The sequence below is a fragment of the Xiphophorus maculatus genome, chromosome 17 (assembly GCF_002775205.1).
Source record: "Xiphophorus maculatus strain JP 163 A chromosome 17, X_maculatus-5.0-male, whole genome shotgun sequence".
Taxonomy (NCBI): domain Eukaryota; kingdom Metazoa; phylum Chordata; class Actinopteri; order Cyprinodontiformes; family Poeciliidae; genus Xiphophorus; species Xiphophorus maculatus.
In genome coordinates this window covers 13,058,579-13,078,526 of record NC_036459.1, presented here as the reverse complement: position 1 = coordinate 13,078,526, position 19,948 = coordinate 13,058,579, and the positions used below count along the sequence as shown (strand labels likewise).

The 19,948-nt window shown below is 39.3% G+C and overlaps 2 protein-coding genes across 7 annotated transcripts in view; one reads left to right on the top strand and one right to left on the bottom strand.

Moving 5' to 3' along the window:
* LOC102227670 (striatin-interacting protein 1 homolog) overlaps positions 1-17,276 on the top strand; it is a 25,705-nt gene extending 8,429 nt beyond the window's left edge. For 4 of the 5 annotated variants that reach the window (XM_023350167.1, XM_023350168.1, XM_023350169.1 and 1 more), the window contains exons 4-22: positions 394-528; positions 1,075-1,195; positions 1,580-1,648; positions 3,263-3,369; positions 3,452-3,579; positions 4,380-4,568; positions 4,873-4,923; positions 7,031-7,263; positions 8,460-8,525; positions 8,596-8,659; positions 9,664-9,735; positions 9,871-9,945; positions 10,652-10,749; positions 11,415-11,541; positions 12,675-12,775; positions 12,859-12,925; positions 13,023-13,127; positions 13,793-13,997; positions 14,555-17,276. In XM_023350167.1, the coding sequence (XP_023205935.1) occupies positions 394-528; positions 1,075-1,195; positions 1,580-1,648; positions 3,263-3,369; positions 3,452-3,579; positions 4,380-4,568; positions 4,873-4,923; positions 7,031-7,263; positions 8,460-8,525; positions 8,596-8,659; positions 9,664-9,735; positions 9,871-9,945; positions 10,652-10,749; positions 11,415-11,541; positions 12,675-12,775; positions 12,859-12,925; positions 13,023-13,127; positions 13,793-13,997; positions 14,555-14,805 (2,264 nt within the window). In that variant the 3' untranslated portion in view covers positions 14,806-17,276. The remainder of the gene's footprint in view (positions 1-393; positions 529-1,074; positions 1,196-1,579; positions 1,649-3,262; positions 3,370-3,451; positions 3,580-4,379; positions 4,569-4,872; positions 4,924-7,030; positions 7,264-8,459; positions 8,526-8,595; positions 8,660-9,663; positions 9,736-9,870; positions 9,946-10,651; positions 10,750-11,414; positions 11,542-12,674; positions 12,776-12,858; positions 12,926-13,022; positions 13,128-13,792; positions 13,998-14,554) is intronic. The other variant, XM_005797200.3, reaches the window with a different exon arrangement.
* Positions 16,132-19,948, bottom strand: morn2 (MORN repeat containing 2). 2 transcript variants are annotated; one of them, XM_005797198.3, is made up of 5 exons: positions 19,715-19,948; positions 19,517-19,564; positions 19,063-19,169; positions 18,854-18,990; positions 16,132-18,777 (listed from the first exon to the last, which is right to left on the bottom strand). In XM_005797198.3, the coding sequence occupies exons 1-5, from the start codon at positions 19,719-19,721 to the stop codon at positions 18,675-18,677; spliced, it is 402 nt and encodes a 133-aa protein (XP_005797255.1). In that variant the 5' UTR covers positions 19,722-19,948; the 3' UTR covers positions 16,132-18,674. The 2 variants fall into 2 exon arrangements, with proteins under 2 accessions (XP_005797255.1, XP_023205939.1); XM_023350171.1 differs by lacking the exon at positions 19,063-19,169.

Genomic DNA, 19,948 nt, shown 5'->3' with positions numbered 1-19,948 from the left:
AGACAAGGATAACTTTTTGTAAATACAAAACACAGTTTTAAAATTAGGATTTATTTTATGGATTGAGGGAAAAGGTTCCCGTTCATCACTGTGGAGATGTTTCTTTTATAGAATGTCCTGCCATAGCATCGAAAATGGATTTAAGGTTAGACTTTGAATAGGCCATTTCAGTTGTTTCTTTATTTCCACTAGCCAAGCAGTGATCACGCCCGGGTGTGGCAAGTTCAATTGTGGTTAAGTATATTTTCACACAGGCCGGTAGTTTTCGGTCGCTTTTTCTCCACCCGAGAAATTGAGTCATCATTTGAAAGCTGTTTTTCAGATTGCTGGTATGAAAATGTGTTGAGAACCATGGAAGTAAAGCAAAAATAGAAGCAAACTCTTGCATTGCAGCTCGAGGCAGAAGGTGGACGGAGTTGACGGTGGACGAGCAGAGGGCGTACGTCATGAGACTGCTGGACGCGCTGGAGGTGACGGACAGGGACAAGAGGCTGAAGGTGGCCAGGGCCATCCTCTACCTGGCTCAGGGTTCGTGCTCCCAATCCATCACCAACAGCCTCAGCACATTCAGCTCTGAAAAAAAATTAAGAGACCATTTAAAAAAATCAGTTTCTTGCATTTTACTTTTTATAGACATATGTGTGAGTAAACTGAACATTGTTGCTTTATGCTATGAACTACTGACAACATGTCTCTGAAATTCCAAGCAAAAAATGTTGTATTTATTTGCAGAAAATGAGGAACGGTCAAAATAAGAAAAAAGATGTTATTTAGACATCAAATAATGCAAAGAAAACAAGTTAGTATTAATTTAGAAACAACAATACTAATGTTTTAACTCGGGAAGAGTTCAGAAATCAATATTTGGTGTAATAACCATGGGGTTTTCAATGGGACTCAATGCAGTGGGATCTTAATTTTTCCAGAACTGTGTAAGTATAAATGTGATAGTGTTACTCCATCATTTTATCACTTCTGCCTTTAATTTCTTTTCACTTTCAGACCTTTAATTGGGACCCCGCACTAGCTAAACTACTGACAATCAGTTGGTTTGTGTTTCATTTCTTTTGCCAGGTGTGTTTGATGAGTGTGACACAGAGGTGGATGTGCTCCACTGGTCCAGACACAACATCTTCCTGCTTTACGACATGGGCATCTTCACAGCGCTGCTGGAGCTGCTCAGCATGGAGATAGAGTAAGCAGGAAACGGTTCCCTTCACTAAAGACCAAGAGAAATTTGTAATTTATATATGGATACTTTAAAGGGTACTTCACGCCTCTTAGATTTTCTTGTAAATATGTGGTTAGTACTGCTGGTGTCAGCCTTCTTGGGAATGTAGTTATGTAAGCTTCACCAAGGCACAGTCTAAGTACAAATCTGTACTAGTGAGACAAATACATATAGAATGACAGATTATGTTGGGAAATAAATAAAAAAATAACACTCTTGATAAGACTTGTTGCTCATAATGTAATTATTACTTGTTTGCTGCAAGTTATCTTGTATTCCTTTGCAAGGATTTTCAGACTTTCTTGCGATTAAAAAAAAAAAAAAAAGAACCAATATTTCTTTCTACAGTAACAGCCAGGCGTGCAGCAGTGCAGTGAGGAAGCCTGCCATCTCTCTGGCAGACAGCACCGAGCTCAGGTAAGTCATTTGAACACACGAATCGCAGCAAACACCACTCCTCGTTTGTTTCAGATGAAAATACTGAGAGATGATAAGTAGAGGAAACTGACTCTTTACTGTTTGTTCGTTTTAATTTCTAAGCTTCTGCTTCTTTTGGTGGAAATGATGCTTAAACAAAGTAGGCCGAACGCCACAGTCACACTCTTTGCTCAGATGACACACTCAGAGCTCCTTCTGTGCTCTTTCTGGATAAATGTGCACAAATAATTACCAGCTGGAGAAGCAGATTTACAACCAAGTACTTCTAAAGTACTGATAAGTGTTGAATTAGAAGTACTTGCAGCATATAATTGTCAGCAGTGTTTTGTACAGTGAAATATCCGAGGACACTGTACAAGCATAGCAACTGAATTAAAATAATTCACCAAATAAAATAAAACAATGTAAGTAGAGTATCTAATCTGCCAGCTTTGCACATTTAGAGTCTGACATTTTGTATACTTTGAGCAGAACTGCTCAAAATTAGTCAGATTGGACAGAGAGCACTTGTGAATTGTCCATTTTCAAGTCTTTCCATTGATTTTTAAATGAATTTATATCTAGATCTAGGTCTAAATTCTAAATATTAAAGACTATGCTTCAACATTAGAGTGTGGCTGTTTGAGGACTTTGTCCTGCTGAAAAGTGAACCTTTGCCCAAATATCAAGTTTTTTGTAGATTTTAAGACATTTCTGGAATTTAGCTTGAAAACTAGCTAGACCCAGACTTCCTAAACTAGGTTTTAAATTAGATTTTACTCAAATATATTTAGGTAATCATGCATTTTGCTTCATTTGTTGCTTATTTTGATAATTGCACTGTCGGTATTTATTTGTAATTTTGCTACAAGTCACAAGGAACAAACAGGAAGCTGTAAGCCTGTTGAAATGTGCTTCTGAAACCGTTTTTCTGTGTGGGAAGGCAAATGAAATCCAAACAATCTTGATAGATTTTCCACTGCCTGCTCCTTCATCATGGGAGAGTGTATGTTCAAGAAAGAATGGCTTGAAAGCAGCAGTTTTAATAGCTGACTAAAACATGTAACCTATGATTGTTATGAGCAAATATGTACCCTGTAGGAACACATGGAAGTTACATGACAAACCATGTAAATGAAGTTGACATAGTTATATTTACTTAAGCTATTAATTAAGCTTCAAACAAATGATTAAAGTAGTAATTTATGTTTTTTTTAAGATTTCTTTTGGTCTTAAAGTTACACCATAATGGTGGTGAAACTGTCTTAAAAAGCCTTTAACCTAGCTTATTGTCCTGTCCCTACTGGTGGGGGGGAGCGTTCCCACATCATGATGCTGCCACCTTCATGCTTCACTGTGGAAGTGTTTATTTTGGGATTTCCACTTTCAGTCCATCTCTAATATTCCTTCCACTTCATAATTATGCACTCCAATGTGAGATATGAAAAAGTTCAAGAGGTACGAATGCTTCATCAAAATACTGTAACTAAAGAGGCTGCTGAGGATTTGATCTTGTACTAAAACAGAAACGGTTTGCAGAATCACCCGAAGCTTCAAGGACAAAACCACCCTTTGCACGATCTGTCTAACTGTATCATGTGCTCAAAATCTCAGAGTGCTCCTGAGCATCATGTACCTGATGGTGGAGACCATTCGTGTCCAAACAGAGGATGACCGACCCGAGTGGAGGGCAGCCAGAGAGACCTTCAAGAACGAGCTTGGTGTGTGTACGCAGTGTGTTTGCACAGCTTTTCTCATGACTGTCGTCGTTTCTAACCCGCAGACTCTCGTAACAACCCTCAGGTTCGCCTCTGTACAACGGAGAGCCCTTCGCTCTGCTCCTCTTCACCATGGTGACCAAGTTCTGCAGCATGAACGCGCCTCACTTCCCTATGAAGAAAGTGCTGCTGCTGCTGTGGAAAACTGTGCTGGTTGGTGCAATAAAGCTAAAAAAATTTTCTATGTTCTATGAGCTTTAATGTGATTTATTATGATTTTATGTGATTGACCAAATAGTTTTAAAATGTTTTTTCAGAAATAAATCTAGTAGTGGCAGCATCATGCTGCTACTGCATTCTTTTCATTGACGCATAGTGGCGAGTAAAGTCTGCCGTCCTTAATATCTCTCTGTTTTATTCTGTTCATCTTTTCTTTTTATATTCAGCAACCAAAGAGGTTTCTGTTTTATGTTTTATAAATACGTCTAATTTTAATAACGTGAGGAAACTTGAATTTTAGTATTTTGAACAGCTGAGTTGGAAAAGTCAAAACGTTGCTAGGAAAAAAACAGAGAAACTTTATATTCACTTTATATTAATCTCAAATTTTCTAAAAAAAAAACTTGGAAATTTCTAAGTTTCAGAAATCAAAACATTTCAACTTTTGACTCAGAAACTAGAAAATTTGTGAGATCATTAATTTTTTCTTACAAATTATTGACTTTTCAAACTCAAATTTCTCAAATTATTCTAAAAATTCCTGAGTTTTTTTTTTTTTTTTAGCAAATTTTAAACTTTTGAAGCTCAGAAAGTAGCTATAGTTTTTTGGTGGAAATTTACTTTTTTTTTTTCTAGCCACAATATCCCTAATGCGCCATTGTCCAACCCCCTTCATCCAAGACAAAACTGAGCTTGTATTTAGCTGCTTATGACTTAATCATTAAACGATAAGATTGATTGATTAATTCATTAATAATATCTGAGAATCGCTGCTCTTATGTCCCGCTTCCCAGTTCACGTTGGGGGGCTTCGAGGAGCTCCAGCAGATGAAGGTGGGGGCCCGGGAGCGCCTCAGCTTGCCCCCGCTGCCGGAGGACAGCATCAAGGTGGTGAGAGCCATGAGGGCGGCGTCTCCCCCGGCCTCGGCCATGGAGCTCATCGAGCAGCAGCAGCAGCAGAAGAGAGGCCGCCGCAGCCGCAGGGTACACGCATCCAGACCTGCTCACACTCACACATGCACCCCCCCCCCCCCACCACCACACACACACACACACCTCAGCTGTTTTGCTAACAGCTAACCCCTCATTAGCATGGAAGAGTAGATCTTCTGCAGCTTTTCTCTAACTGCTTCACCAACATCATCAGTTCCCTGCTGTAAGTCAGTGACCGAAGATGATCTTGGTGGGATTCCCAGCCCTCTGCTTATTATTTATTATTATTTTTCTTTCATTAGAGCTCTAACTGCCCTCTGGTTTCTCATTGCCCCTCTGCCTTCTGTCCCCACAGAGTGCCTTTGTTGATAGCTTGGAAGGAGACAGTCCCTTTCCCAAGAAGCAGGTCTTTACCCACAAATTCCCTTCTCTTTTCCTCCTGCATTTCCTCTTTGCACCGAGCTGGACTTTTTGCACTCCTCTCCCACTTCCCTGCGGTCCCACTTTTCTTCTTCCTTTCTGTTAGTTTCTTTACTTTCTCCTCGTATGTTATTTTCGACTCTCATTATCCCACTTTTTCTAATTCCTCTTCTCTCTGTCTGTGCTCTGTATTTCCTCCTTCCCTGATATTCTCCTCCTCCTCTGTGGGCAGCAGGGTTGGCGGAACAGGGCTGACTTGCTGGCTGTAACCATCGGCTCCGGAGTGGTCACTCTCTCCACTCTCCCATATAGACAGTTCACTTCAGACATTCACTTTAGGAGCATCTCTCCCGCAGTATCCATCACATTGCGGCTAGTTTCTTTTAGCTTCAAAACAAGCCACCGCGCTCTGTAGCGTTTCGGCAAGGGGCCACTTCCTTTAAAATGCATTCATTGAGACTCTATTTCTAGCTTGAACTTCTCCAAGCTCTCAACTGGATGTAATTGAAAGCTGTGGCCCTCCTAACCCCGATAGCAGAACTCCGGCTTTGTCGTTTCACTCAGCAGAGAATGGCTTTTCCATATAGAGAATGGCTCCCCACACAGTTCCACCTGCTCCTCTCTTCTCATCCCCCCACCACCACCACCTTCCCACCACACACACTCTATGTACCCGTCACCTCTAGTTCCCCGATTGATGCACCATACATCAGCTGCAGTAGTCCAGCTAGCAGCCAGAAAGCTTACTCATGCCTGATGCTTGCACCGTTGCCATTCACACACTGTGTGAGTTTGTGCGGTTCACACTCGGAATGGGATTGTTTGGACGTGAAAACTCGGTGTTGGCTTGAGTTGTGTGCCTTTTTCTTCTGATGTGCTCCTGTGTGGTAAGTTCAAAACGCTGCGTTTGGTTGCTGTGGAAACGTTCTTTTTGTCCCCCACTTAAGTCAGACTACTGCGAGCCGTCAGCCCCTGAGTTTGATTTTTGAGGTTTTAGAAAAACTTTCGGCATTCAGCATTCTGATTTGTCTTCCTATGCAAATCAGAAAATATGATGGATTTGAGAAATAATGATCTAATAACAGTAACAGTAAGAGTCTGGGTCTTTTTTTTTTTTTATTCCACCTCAAAATCCCTTGAAGTGATTCTGATTTCTGGCAAGTTCGGTGGTGGTGGTATTATAATGTGGGAATGCTTAGGTTGGCTTAACCTAAAAGGTTATCTGCCAAATATTGCAGGATGCTTTCACAAGAAGCCAATATACCATCAATTGTTGCCGATTCTGATCAATAGTAAGAGTGATGACAGTATCACAATGTGAGAATGTTATTTTATTGTTTTTTGGGAGTTTTTTCTTTGCTTGGAGCCTAGAAAATAGGGATATATGCAGAATAAAAAGCATAAATATAAATTTTCTTCAAGTTCTTTGTGGTCAAAAATTCTTGATTCCAAGCCCTTGCAATTTTTTGTTTAGATTGGACTTAATCCCATAACAAACGGCAACAAGAACATTTAAGGTTTTTTTAAATTCAGAAACATTAAAACGATTTTCTGACTTCTTGTTACATCCTCAATCTACATGTAACTACCAACTACTGCCTTTAAGCAGGAGCCAGTGAGTGGAATATATATTTTTTCTTTTGTAAACCCAGATAAACTCCTGTGGGTTTATTACACGTGCCGCAGGCAAACAGGTGTTATCGTCGTTTAATCTGTCCTCCTCTCCGGTGTGCGTGGGTGTGTGCAAGTTGCGCTTGACTGACGTGTTTCTCCTCCTGTTTGTTTTGTCGCAGCTGTTAAAAGGCAAAATGATGGAAGATTTCATTCGTTCTCATAATCACGACTCAAACTCTAAATTGTCCTTTTTAAGAATAAAGAAAAATTGGCCGTTATATTAGAGTACGGCAGTGTGGGCTGGTAAGTTTAAGGAGACCTGTCAATGTTCTTATACGTTCATCCAAAAAGCAACTGAAATAAAGATTAAAAGATGATTAGAATGTTGTTGGTTTTTTCCAAGATGACACATTTGAACTCCCATAAGTACAGTCTCACCTTGTGAGTGTTGACTCCCTGTCCTCTGTCTCCCCTTCCAGCCCCTGGTCAAGCAGGACAGCCTGGACACCTACAACGAGCGGGACCCCTTTAAGAACGATGACGCCCGTGACGAAGAGGACGACCCGGAGGACACGGACAGCGGCATCGAGGGGGAAGTGGACCCCCTGGATCGGGACGTCATCATCCAGCTTCCGCCGCCTCCGCCTCCACTGAGACCCCCAACAGAGAGGGTCAACTTCCCCAAAGGCCTGCCGTGGGCCCCCAAAGTTAGGTGAGCGTCTCATTCACTGAAGGATTTGAAAAAAAGTTGAAAAGGCTGGAATTTTTTTTGTTGTTGTTGAAGATTTTATTTCAGTATAGGGCTGAAACGGTTAATCGTGATGAATCGATTATTGAAATAATTGTCAGCTAATTTAGCAATCGATTAATCGTTAACTGGAGAACACAGACAAAAGCAGTAACTAAGCCAAAACTGTACCAAAATATTATACATTTTGCATTTACAATAATAGTAAAAAAAACTTGTCTATAAATATGTTCTACCCAGAACTCAATGACATAGTTTTAGCTTCATCCAGTTAAAATTCTGTGAAAAAAAGTCTGTTTAGTATCTTTTGCTGTCCAATTATTAACCAGTAAATCCAAAAAACATATTTAACAGATCAGGGCTGAATTGTGTTGTTATTGAATCCAGCAGAAATAACTGAGTTTTTCACATGTTGTTAGAAGGATATTTTTTAGCTTTACATTTATCCTTTGCTACAAATCAAGTGTACACAAAAGCAATGCTATGCTATTCCATGGTAGGTAATAAAATGTTCATTTTCTTTTAGTGTATTTCAGATCTTGTATAAAATACGTGTATGTATGTATCTATCCGATTAATCATTGGAATAATTGATTAGTAAAATAATAGCTTGCTATAGCACTATTTAAATTTTTAAAGAGGAAAATTAGATTACAGAAAAAGAAAATCCTCAATATGTTATCGAATTGTTACATAAACACCCACAATTTCTAGTATTAGTCCGTTTTTTTTTTTTTTTGTTTTGTTTTTTTGTCAAATCATGAAATTCCTGAACTACAGTCAGAAACATGATGTTTGTTTTTCATCCATTTCCTAACGCTGAACCCTGAAAGGCCGTGTTGTCAGGACTAATTTTCCCTACTTTCATATATGCCAGCATTTAAAAGGTTAAAATTAGGTCTAAATAAAAATTCCTTACAGTTTTCTCTCTTTGCTCTCAAGCAGCAATATGCTCTCCATCTGTTTATTCCAGAGAGCAGCCTGGGTGTTTCTGCAGGGTGCCGCTGCTGCTTCAGTACGCATGAATAATGTCAATGCTGTGCATCTTTTATCTCTTATTAGAACACCTAGCTGCTGGGTTTGTCTTTCTTGAGCTGTGCTGATTCCTGCAGGGCCAAACAGGAGCATTTACTCCACCGTCTGATTCTTTGTATTCACAGGGAGAAGGACATCGAGCATTTCCTGGAGACCAGCAGGAACAAGTTCATTGGTTTTACATTGGGAAAGTAAGTGCGCCGCTCCTGAAGGTCAATCAGTTCATCTCTCTGCCAGGTTTAACCCTTTGGTCTCCCATAGTGACACGGAGACCCTGGTGGGGTTACCCAGGCCCATCCATGAGAGTGTCAAGACCCTCAAACAGGTGAGTAGGCGAACTTTTACTGTGTTTTGCTTTCTATAAAAACTTTTTACAGTGCTGCGAGAAAACATTGGGACCGGCAGATTTCTTCTGCTTTTGCTTTTTTTTCATGCAGTTTTCAGGCCACTAATCAATCTGGAACATCAAACTTAATAACTGTTTGACTCTCACTTTGGTTTACTGGAGTCCAATCACCTGAGAAATGATTTTGTAATCCTTTCCAGACTAATATATGTCAATGACTTTGTTTCTCATGTGTTGAATTTTGGTAGGACTGAAACAATTAATCGGGTTAATCGTGATTAATCAGAACAGTCATCAACTAAGTAACTGATTAATCGTTAACTGGAAAAATAAAGCTTTCTTTGAGCAGTAATTAAACCAAAATTGTACAAAATACAGTATATTAACATTTTGCCTTTCATGTTAAAAACATATTTGTCTGTAAATCTGTTTTCGTTGAAATGCCACAAGCTGCATAGTTTTAGCTTCACCGGGTTCAAATTCACTAAACGAACAATATGTTGTTACATTTTAGGCAACAAAATGTTGATTTTCTTATCTAAAAAACAAATTGAATTGTTTGTTTATTTACATCTTTTAATAAATTTCTGTTGCATAAAATGGCTTAAGTGGTTAAATGAAAAATCTGGAGAATATGCATATTTTTTTAATCCGATTAATCGTTACAATAATCGATTACTAAAATAATCATTAGCTGAAGAACGCGGCCTCATGTTTTGTCATGTGAAATTTGCTACCCTACTTCAACCTGTCTGACAGGTTTTATTTAGATAAATTACTTTTCCACAAAGGGTGAGCTTGGCTTTCAAAGGCTTTTCTATTCAATATATGTTTTTTGAAGTTCCTCCGGTTATTTTTGCCTTTGTCGAAAGAAGTCGGACGATCCACAAAAGCAAAACTAAAAAGACACTTTTTCACAGTCTAAATAACAGAACGGTTATTTAGAACCATTACAGCAGCTGCCTTGTTCTTCTCTTCTCTAGCACAAGTATGTGTCGGTATCTGAGATCCAGATCAGGAGAGAAGAGGAGCTCCTGCAGTGTCCACTCAGTCTGGTGAGCTGCTGTTTCAATTTCTCTTCATTCATCATTAGACTTGGTTTAAGCTCAAATTAAAACTCTAATTAAAGGCAGCTCTGTTAGACACTCAACGTAGTAATTGCTTGTCTGATGTGTGTGTTGTGCTGACAGGGTGAGGAGGAGGTGGAGGAAACCCCTGCTGAGATTCTATACGTGGGAATGCTTCCTAATCTCTCGCAGTACGTGGTGAGTGGCTCTTTATTAACCTCTCATTACTCATACCCCCTCTGTGAAGGAAACCTGAGCACTTTTTTCAAATGTAGCTGAAGCATTTCAGCCTTATGAATCAGACTGAAAATGTAATGGTGTAATAGGACCAATAGGTGGTGCTATAATGTGTTACACATTCGGAGGCGGGGGGAGGGGAGGAAACTGAAAGTCATATACAGCTTCTTTTTTACTCAATTAGACGCAAGTTTAAGTTTTAATTCTTGAATAAAGCTGATACAAACCCCATTCTGCTGACTACTTGAAATTAGTGATTTTACTGTCATCTATTTAGTCCTTCCCTGTTCCCTATTACTTGTTGCCTGTTTTTAGTAACCATTGGAGCCCTTTTTTGGAATTGTTGCAAAACTAGCACAGTGTCTTTCAAAATAAAAGCAGTGATTTTGTTGTTTGTAAACCAGTAAAGTTCCAAATGCTTATCAAAACTTTTCTTTCCATTCACTTAAATGCATTTGGGAATACTGCACACAGTAATCTTAACCAAAACATAAAGATGTATCCAGGCAGAAAGTGGTGAACAAATATTCAACTTCACAAAATCGTTAATATGAAACAGACGCACTTTGAGCTTCATTTGGTAAAACCTGGAAGGGTCTTTCCAGGTTTTTATTAAGCAACCTGTTAATGGATAATATAAAGTTGCCCGTTTTCGTATTCTCGTCAGATCGCCCTCCTGAAGCTCCTGCTGGCAGCAGCTCCGACATCCAAAGCCAAAACCGACTCAATCAATATCCTGGCTGATGTGCTGCCCGAGGAGATGCCGTAAGCGCACACATCCTGCTCACTTTTTTTCTTTTGTTGTTTGTGTTTATTTTAACATCATAAATACCAACGTTTCCCATGAATTTATGGCAGATTTTTTCACACTGGATAGACTTTTAAATATGAAGTCCACCCAAACCAGGGAATGCAAGCAACAGGAAAGGAAGTTGAGGAAGGAAGGATGGAAGGACCGACAGGAAAAAGTAATGACAAAAGGAGGGAAATAAGACAATAAGATAGCAAATAAAGTCTACAAATACAAATATTTAAGTTAGTCATTAGGTAGGAGTGACTTATTGATCAGGTGACTTTTACTCCACAGAATTTGTCTGCTTTCGTCACAGTTTGTCTAACCATAAAGACAGAAAGTTACAGTTCTCGTCAGTTTGTATTTTTGTCCAAAGGAGGCGCTGTTGAACATAAACCGCTTTGTATTATTTATATGTTGTTGGATGTCTTTGACGCAGTCAGTGGAAAAAAGAAACATTTCCCACCCAATATGTCACACGTTTGTCTAAGTTATCCTTGACTCCGAAGGAGGAAGAGCCTGGTCTTCCTCCTTTTCTAGACATATTTGTGTCATACAAATCTTATGGATTACAGTTAGAGTGTGTGTGTGTGTGTGTGTGTGTGTGCGTGTGCGTGTGTGTGTGTTTGTCCTGCAGCATCACCGTCCTTCAGAGCATGAAGCTGGGGATTGACGTGAACCGTCACAAAGAAATCATCGTCAAGGCCATCTCCGCCCTGCTGCTGCTGCTGCTTAAGCACTTAAAGCTGAACCACATCTACCAGGTACCAGCCATCAGCGCAGGTGTTCCCCTGACCTTTGACCCCATACTCACAACTCCCAGTTCCACAGACATCATCACTCCATTCCGCTTTGGAGGAACGCACCGATGTAGATATTTTCTGTTGCTATGAGGAAACGTTTTTTGTAATCTCCTTCAGTTTGCTGCTGAGTGGAGTTAAAATGCTGGCTCCCTCTGCTGCCACAAAGAGGAACTGCATGCATTAAAGTATTTTGCAAATATTAGGGCCCTATAACATTTCACAGAATTATCTGAGATCTAAAGAACCACAGTTATTACTTCAATGGCAGGTGGAAGAAATAAAAAAAAAACCTAATGTCTTGATCATTACGGGAATGTGCACAGGTTTTTGCTTTTTGCACGTTTTTTACGCGACAAATATTTTGCTGTTCAGTTAAACTCTAAAGCATTTTTCAAAAGGAGTCTTCTATGTTAAAAACAAGACTCTTAGTTTTGCTCCTAATTTTTTTATTCTTATTTTCAAAAAATGATGGGGAATCACAAGCCTTGGTTCAACAAAACCAATGTTCTGTTGAACCAGCGAAGTTTTGTTATGTTTGTGATCCAGAATAACAGTGAGTCTTGATCTGTAGCTATTGTTTTGTTAATTTTGTTTTTCATCCACAGCTTAATTACATACTCTTGCGGTTAATAAATATGATCAGAATTGAATTCAGAAAAACAGAAAAGGGGAAAAAAGTGGAATTTGTAGAAAAATTAAAGATTTATTATGGCCCTGCTTTTCCTTCCACTTCACAATTATGCATTACTTTGTGTTGATCTGTCACATTAAATCCAAATAAAATACACAAGTTTGTGGTTGTAAAGGCACTCTATGTTTTACATTATTTGACAACAAATAAGCTAAACAATTCAGGTTAGATATAAAAAAATGGAAGTTTAACTCATATTTAATCACTTGACTTTTAAATCCTGATAGCCCGCTGCTGAACTGATGCTGTGTGTAATCTTTCTAAAGCTTCTCCAGCAATGTGAAGGATTTATATTTCTGCTGCATGAGAATAAAATCCTCCGACTCTTGACCTTTTCCACAGGCAAAACCTTATTAATGAAACGGGATCATTTTTGATCTTTGAGCATTTCCTTTTCCCGCAGTTCGAAATAGTCTCCCAGCATTTGGTGTTCGCCAACTGCATCCCGCTCATCCTCAAGTTCTTCAACCAGAACATCATGTCCTACATCAGTGCCAAAAACAGGTAGGAAACGTCAGCTCACATACAGAATTAAAAATGTTGCAGAACGTTTCGTTACATACGTGAAAACATGCGATGTGTCGCAGCATATGCGTGCTGGACTTTCCCCACTGTGTGGTCCATGAGATGCCTGAGCTCACGGCCGAGAGCTTGGTGAGTGACAGAAAGCGCCAGACGAAGATCAGCTAGCATCTCTGCGTCGCTCCGACTCGGCTGAGTTGTGTTTGTTTTGTTTGTTTTTGTTTTTTAGGAAGCAGGAGACAACAACCAGTTCTGCTGGAGGAACCTTTTCTCCTGTATCAACCTGCTGAGGATCCTCAACAAGCTGACCAAGTGGAAACACTCCAGAACCATGGTGTGTGTGTAAGATGTCTTGATAAGCCAATAGCACCCCTGATGAAAACATATGGAAAGCTTCAATGTTTATGTATATTTAAGTGCAGCAGTGTCATTTTGCATTGATTCATTTGAGCAATAATTGGAGCTTTTTATCACCTTCTGAGAGTTTTTGTAATATTTGTTTACATCTTTTATATTCATTATATCAGAAAATACGAGCTTTTCTTTTTGCTAAAGTTTTATGCTCTTTTTATTTTAAAACTTAGAAATAGAAATATTACTGTGGGTCATTTGAAATATTTTCTGTAGTAGAAATGTAAAAAAAATTATTGTACTTGTCTGTTTTACTGTAATGTAACATTTACGGCTTTTATTTAGCTACACTGAGAGCAAAAATGGCTCTTTAGATTCTAAAGGTGGCAGACCCGGGATTTAACCCAGAGGCCTTATACTTCAAAGCTGCGATCAAATTTTTAGTTCAGTGTTTAGATTTTACAACAAATGTTTAAAATGCCACTGTTCATAATGAGAAAGACTAGAGAACATGACTCAAGACAGGACAGGAAATAGCTACGAGAAAATAGCTGCTTACTTAAATTTTCAGTCAGAGCCATAAATAAATGGCTAAAAAATATAATAATTATATATATATATATATGTATATATATTCCTCCTTTTCAGATGTTGGTTGTTTTTAAGTCGGCCCCCATCCTGAAGAGAGCTCTGAAGGTCAAGCAGGCCATGATGCAGCTCTACGTTCTCAAGCTGCTCAAGATTCAGACCAAGTATCTGGGCCGCCAGTGGAGGAAGAGCAACATGAAGACCATGTCGGCCATCTACCAGAAAGTCCGCCACAGGCTCAATGACGACTGGGCCTACGGAAACGGTAAACATGCGTTTCTAGCGGCTAATATTTTGAGGTTTGAGGTCTAAAACATCTCAAAAAGCAATGCAACTCCAATTGGCTAAAAAAAAAAAAGACAAAGGTTTTTTGGACAGATTTTTAAAAAAATGCCATTAAATGTAATTTTGTGTTTATTTCAGGGTTATTCCTTTCCAGTATTAAAATGTTTGGTTTGTAACATTTAAGTGTGATTAAAAAAGGCAAAAACAGAAAAAATTTATCAATTTTTTTAACAGCGTTTCTCTCCTCACTATGCACAATTATAGTATTATTGTGCGCTCTGAAACATAATCCTGCACCAGTCTCTTGCAATAATCTGGGTGGTGTTGCCATAGCAACATAGAGGGGGCAGACTTCTCAGGGTCACTATTTCTCATAGGAGAGTGATTTGTCACCATGAGAGAAGCACAGATTGATAGGAAGAGGACATATTACATGGAGACGAGCAAATGTGGACACAAATGTCCTATCTGAAAAAGTGGAATTGATTTCAATCGACGCATGCTAATACAAGTTCTTCTCCTGCTCTCTGTCACCAGATATCGATGCTCGACCTTGGGACTTCCAGGCGGAGGAGTGCGCCCTGCGGGAGAGCATCGAGAAGTTCAACAGCCGGCGCTACGACAAGAACAAAAACGGCGACTTCGCGCCCGTGGACAACTGCCTGCAGAGCGTGCTGGGCCAGCGCGTGGAGCTGCCGGAGGACTTCCACTACAGCTACGAGATGTGGCTGGAGCGAGAGGTGTTCTCTCAGCCCATCCAGTGGGAGGGGCTGCTGCAGAACCCGTAACGGCCGAGGCTGGGAGGAGGTGAAGGCGGCAGGGAAACGTGGCACTGCAGAGGTCAATTAAAAGTGTGGTTTTTATTTCAGAAGTTAGCTAGGTTTCGCTGAAAGACGACAACAACGGTGTTTGGTCAAATCTCAGGAGGAAGGAGAAACGCAGGTAAGATCAGGTCGATTTGATGCCGCACATATACATTTTCTACGATAACATGTGCCTAAGACTACTGTGAACACGTAAGCACATAAGAATGAAAGTAGCAGCTCAAAAACCTTTCAGATTGTTGTAGCACGACACTGTTTCGGCCAGTTCTACTGCCCCCACCCCCCGCCAGTCCCTCTTCTTTAGTAAGTCGGTGCTCTTCTGATTCCTTCATTATGTTTTATTTATTTTTAACACTTTATGGGAAACATTTTATGATGTTTTTAGAAATACACGTTAAAATCCAATTTACTTTTATATTTCGAAACAAATTAGTTGGAGGTAGTAGGTTTTAGATTGTAAGCAGAAACTCAAACATTGTTTTATCCATTTTCTTTAAAAAAAAAAAAAAGTTGCAAGAATAATATCAACAAAAAAAAAATACGGTTCTGGGAGCTACAGGAAAATAGGGAAGCAAAACCAGCTGTAGGTGTATTAGTTTATTTATGGATGTTGTTTATGAAAGGAAAGCAAAGCAAACACAGTTAAAGGAATGTCAAACAATAATTCTTCTTTTTTTTTAAAAAAAAAAAAAAAAGCTATATGCTGAATGCTTAATATTAAACTACAGAACTGACGGGGAGAATTACTTTCATTTTGAGTTTGGAGTTAAACTTGCAGACACAGCTGTCGTCCATCTGCTATACATATCAAAACCTGTCAGCACTTAGAGTTCTGGATGGTTCCACAGGAAAGTTCAGGGAGATGAAATTCAGACCTGTCCTTCATAAAAAAATAAATTTAACAGGTCATGCTTGTAAGATGGGCACAAAATTATGTGGTAATAAAGCTAGCTACTTACTGATATTATGTACAGTAGGGTTAGCATTGACTAAACTGGCCTTTCTATGTTGTTGAGGGACATTTTTGGTGTCATAAAGTAGTTACAACTGAGAAAGTCTGCAGATTAAATAAGCAACTTCAACACAGTTTTCAACAGTCACTACATTTTCCTTTGTGGAGTTGCTTCCCTGAGCCTTTCCCCTGAACCATCTGGGTTTCTCAAATCTCAGCAATTAGCACTTACATGGAACAGCTGGAAATCTGTAGCGACTCTCATTGACACTATGTTTATCTTTCCAACTACAGCACAATATGTAACTGTTCAGCACACCGATGGTGGGATTTGATTGCTACAATAATTGGTGCTGTTTTTTTTTTTTTTGTTGCTATTCTTCCTTCACTTTGGAGTACCCAAGCAGGGCACCAAACCCAGTTGTTACGCACACGGACGAGCACAGTGGGATGTTTTGATGTCATTTTTTGGTTTGTAGTGTACTCGCTCTGTGGGACAAGTTCCTCCGTGTCTTTGTATACAGTAGGATCCTCATCTTGACGCTCGGCTGTTTGCCTTTGTGTACAAATTGTGCATGACCAACATTTTCTCTGCACCTGTATTCAGACATTAAAGGGATACTTCAGGATTTCTGAAGCAGAGTTGGGTTAAAAGGTAATAAGCTATCAAAATCTTACATGCAGTGGAAAATACCTTTGGTGTCTACATTAATATAAGTCTAAATAAATTGGTTTGATTTATCCTGAATGACGACGTCAAGAAAGTTAGCGACTGCAGGTAAGATGTTATCAGCTTGCAACCTTTAAAAAAAGAATCTTACTTCAGAAAACTGTATTTCTAGCTCTATTATCATTATTCTGTTTTCCTGTTAAAGTCACAATTTTCTTCACAAAGAAAATAGTTTGAAAATAGTTTATATATATTCTCAGGTTTATGGAGATAACATATAGCAAGAGTTTTAAAATCTTCCTCACCGTTGTCTAGCTCACTACATGGAGAAACGTACACAGCTCCGCTCTCATAGTTCAGTACAATAAACTTTAACTCCAGAAGGTGTACACAGTAGTGAAGTCGCATTTGTCAGCTGCATTTAATTTCTTTTTATATATATATCTTGTGCCAAATTTGAGTGCCATCTCCTATTTGTTAATTATGTCGACACTTTTGCATTGAAATCACTACTGGAGGTTTGCAATACAGTTGTTTTATTTTCTACCTTTTAACTGTACAATCAAAAAAATAATAGCTGTGTCTTGTATCTTGTACAGTGTTTTACATGAGGTGTGTAGGATTCTGTGGAAGTCAGTACAGTATCTATGTGTGTTTGTATTACTCTTCCATATCTGTATATTCTGGATGGTGTTACTTCTCTTTACTGAATTTATTCAGGGGTATGTGCAATTACAGATCCACAGAGGCATTATACAACAGAGTGATAAATTACAATATCAGAGTTACCTATTAAAACCTGTCTAAAAACTTTATTTGCTTCTGATCTGATTTTTAAGCATACTTTGTGCGTTAAGCCAAGTGTATTCGTGCATGCTGGAGGTCAGGCGAAACGCATCCAGGCAGGATTCGGGAGTAAATAAGAGAATAGAGAACTGACTTCATCCACTTTCCATTAATATTCCTGGAGTAAGAGTTGGAAGTGAAGTAGTTAGAAACAGCCGACGCGCCCAAAGCGGAACCCGTCCGATAATGTAATGTGTTAAATGAAGCTGACGCAGGCAGGCACTTGCTGTGTTGAAACACAGAAAGTGACTCTAGGCTACAGACATGAAGCGCTAATTTCAGATATCTGCCCGCTGAACTGCAGATATTCTGCTCATGGACCCTTGCTCTTCGGCTTAATCAAATTAATTAGCTGGCACTTCATTATATAATTTTAGTATATAAAAAAATCGAGAAAGAATTTATGTGGGATTTCAGACAGACCAGAGTGAAAAATTAAGTGGATAAAACAAAACTACACAGAATGACAAAAAAAACGTTTTAACATCTTGAGGCAGGAAACCATGCAGCAGATTAGCAGTTCTGCTTTGTTGTTGTGGCAGTGTTTGCCTCATGGCGGCAGTTTCAAACGTTCATGCGGTGCGTGTCAGGAGCAGGGCCGGATTTTGTAAAATGTGGCTCCCCGGGCCAGGGCCAGCTTGGCGACCTCACCACACAAGCTTCTTTTACACATGAAAGTGAGAATATATTCATATTCATTCATATTCACCTTCATTCACCCCATGAGTGTTTCCAAAACGACCTTTGTGTTTTAAAAACAAAATTCATTATAAACTCTGCATCATTCCTACTAATTTATTCATCCTCGCAAGGAAATAATCCAAAATGTTAATCAATCTGACACAATGTAGCGCCAAAGTCAACAAGATGCAAAATAAATTTGAAATTGTATATCTTGGCTTTTTTACTCTGCTCATTGGAAATTATGACTTGTTTACACCTTAAATCCTTCACTATGTCATTTCTAAACCCATGAAGCAAATAAACGCCCCTTGCCACATCCGTCATTTCAAAGGTGCCTTAACCCTGCCTGCAACTGCTCTCTGAAGGAGGCTTGCGTGTCCAAATTCAGCTTCAAGAGCTGGGAGCTGCCGTGGGAAGGAGTCGTCAACAGGTCCTGATCAGCCAATCGGAGACGGACTGTTTATATTATGTTGTTTAGAGGAAGAGAACAAGAATTTAAATAAAGGATATTTTAGATTAAACTACACCCGTTGACTCTGCTTCCTCAAGATTTCCAATATCTAATTGTTTTACTGAATAAATAGAGATGTTTACATTTGAACGTTTAATCAACTTTCAATGTTGGTGTTTTCCTAAGGCAGTTTAGCTTTAGTACAATGATTCTTTAGTCTGTTTTTTTGTCTAGAGGTTGTGCAGCAGTTTGAGACCAAGCGCTGCTTCACCGTGGAAGTCTCCAGTCCACTTCAGGCCTTGTGTGTCAGTAAAGGTACCCTCTCCCTCCAGCCTATAAAACACCATTCCAGATTTTCAGAACTGTGCTTTGTGACATTTGAAATGACTGAGGGTACTCTGGCGACTACCTGTCATTGTAAAATTGGCCCTTATACATAGAGCCGTCCGGAAATGTGTACGTTCCAGAGCCGTTGTACGCGTTGTCTTTGAACTCTCCTTCATACACAGCCCCAGAGGGAAACTGCAGGGTCCCTTTGCCCAGCATCTGGAGAGAGGAAAGACATGCATCATAAACAAACAGATGTTAAAAGAGGACAGAGAGATGGATAACGCATACTTTGTCCTCTTGCCACTCTCCTATATATATGATGCCACTGGCTGAAGTGTGTTTTCCTGTGCCACTTCTCACCAGCTCTCCAGATTCAGACTTGCGACACTCGCCCTCTGTGACATGAACAAACAGCTTATGTAACTCTGGCACTACTCCTGATTACTTTAATATGTATTTACTTTATTTTACTCGTAGGTTTTTGTCATCATTTGAATTATTTTTTTATAACTACGTACTCAGGTTATCTTTCTGTGATTAAAAACATTTGGTCAAACAAATGTTTCCAACTCACAACTTGTGTGACTAAATGTGCTCCACATTGGTGAAATCAGTTGGGCAACCTTTGTAGATTTTTGTTGCATCTTAAGTAAAACTTCATTAAACCTGTACAGGAAATTACAAAACCTGTGGGAAAAGGTCCAGACATTCAAGTGTTGGTTGGGTTTACGTCCCTACTCACCATACTTGTCCCCATTTGGAAAAATGAGGGAAACCTTGAATGCAGCGTCTGCAGACAAACAAATCCATTTAACACTTAAATAAAATTGGTCTAAATGTGGATATTTACATATTCAAACTATGTCCCTTTTTGTTGTCTGACAGAAGATAGAATCACTTGGTTTTTTTTTTTCTCTGTGTGATAGTATTTGCACCTCACCAGTCATGCTATGACAGCTTCCCTCAGTTGGCAGATGGCTGTCGGAGTCAACAACAGACGCTGTTTCACTATGAATGGGAAAGCAAAAAAAAATGTGTAAAGTCGGAAAATTGATCCCAGAAGTCGTGGAGAATGAAGAGTCAGTCTTAGCAATGCCCAAACTGGTGTAATTGGTCTACAATTTTCACACGTTTTCATTAAGAACGAGCTCCGGCAGTTAACTGCAGGTAGGTG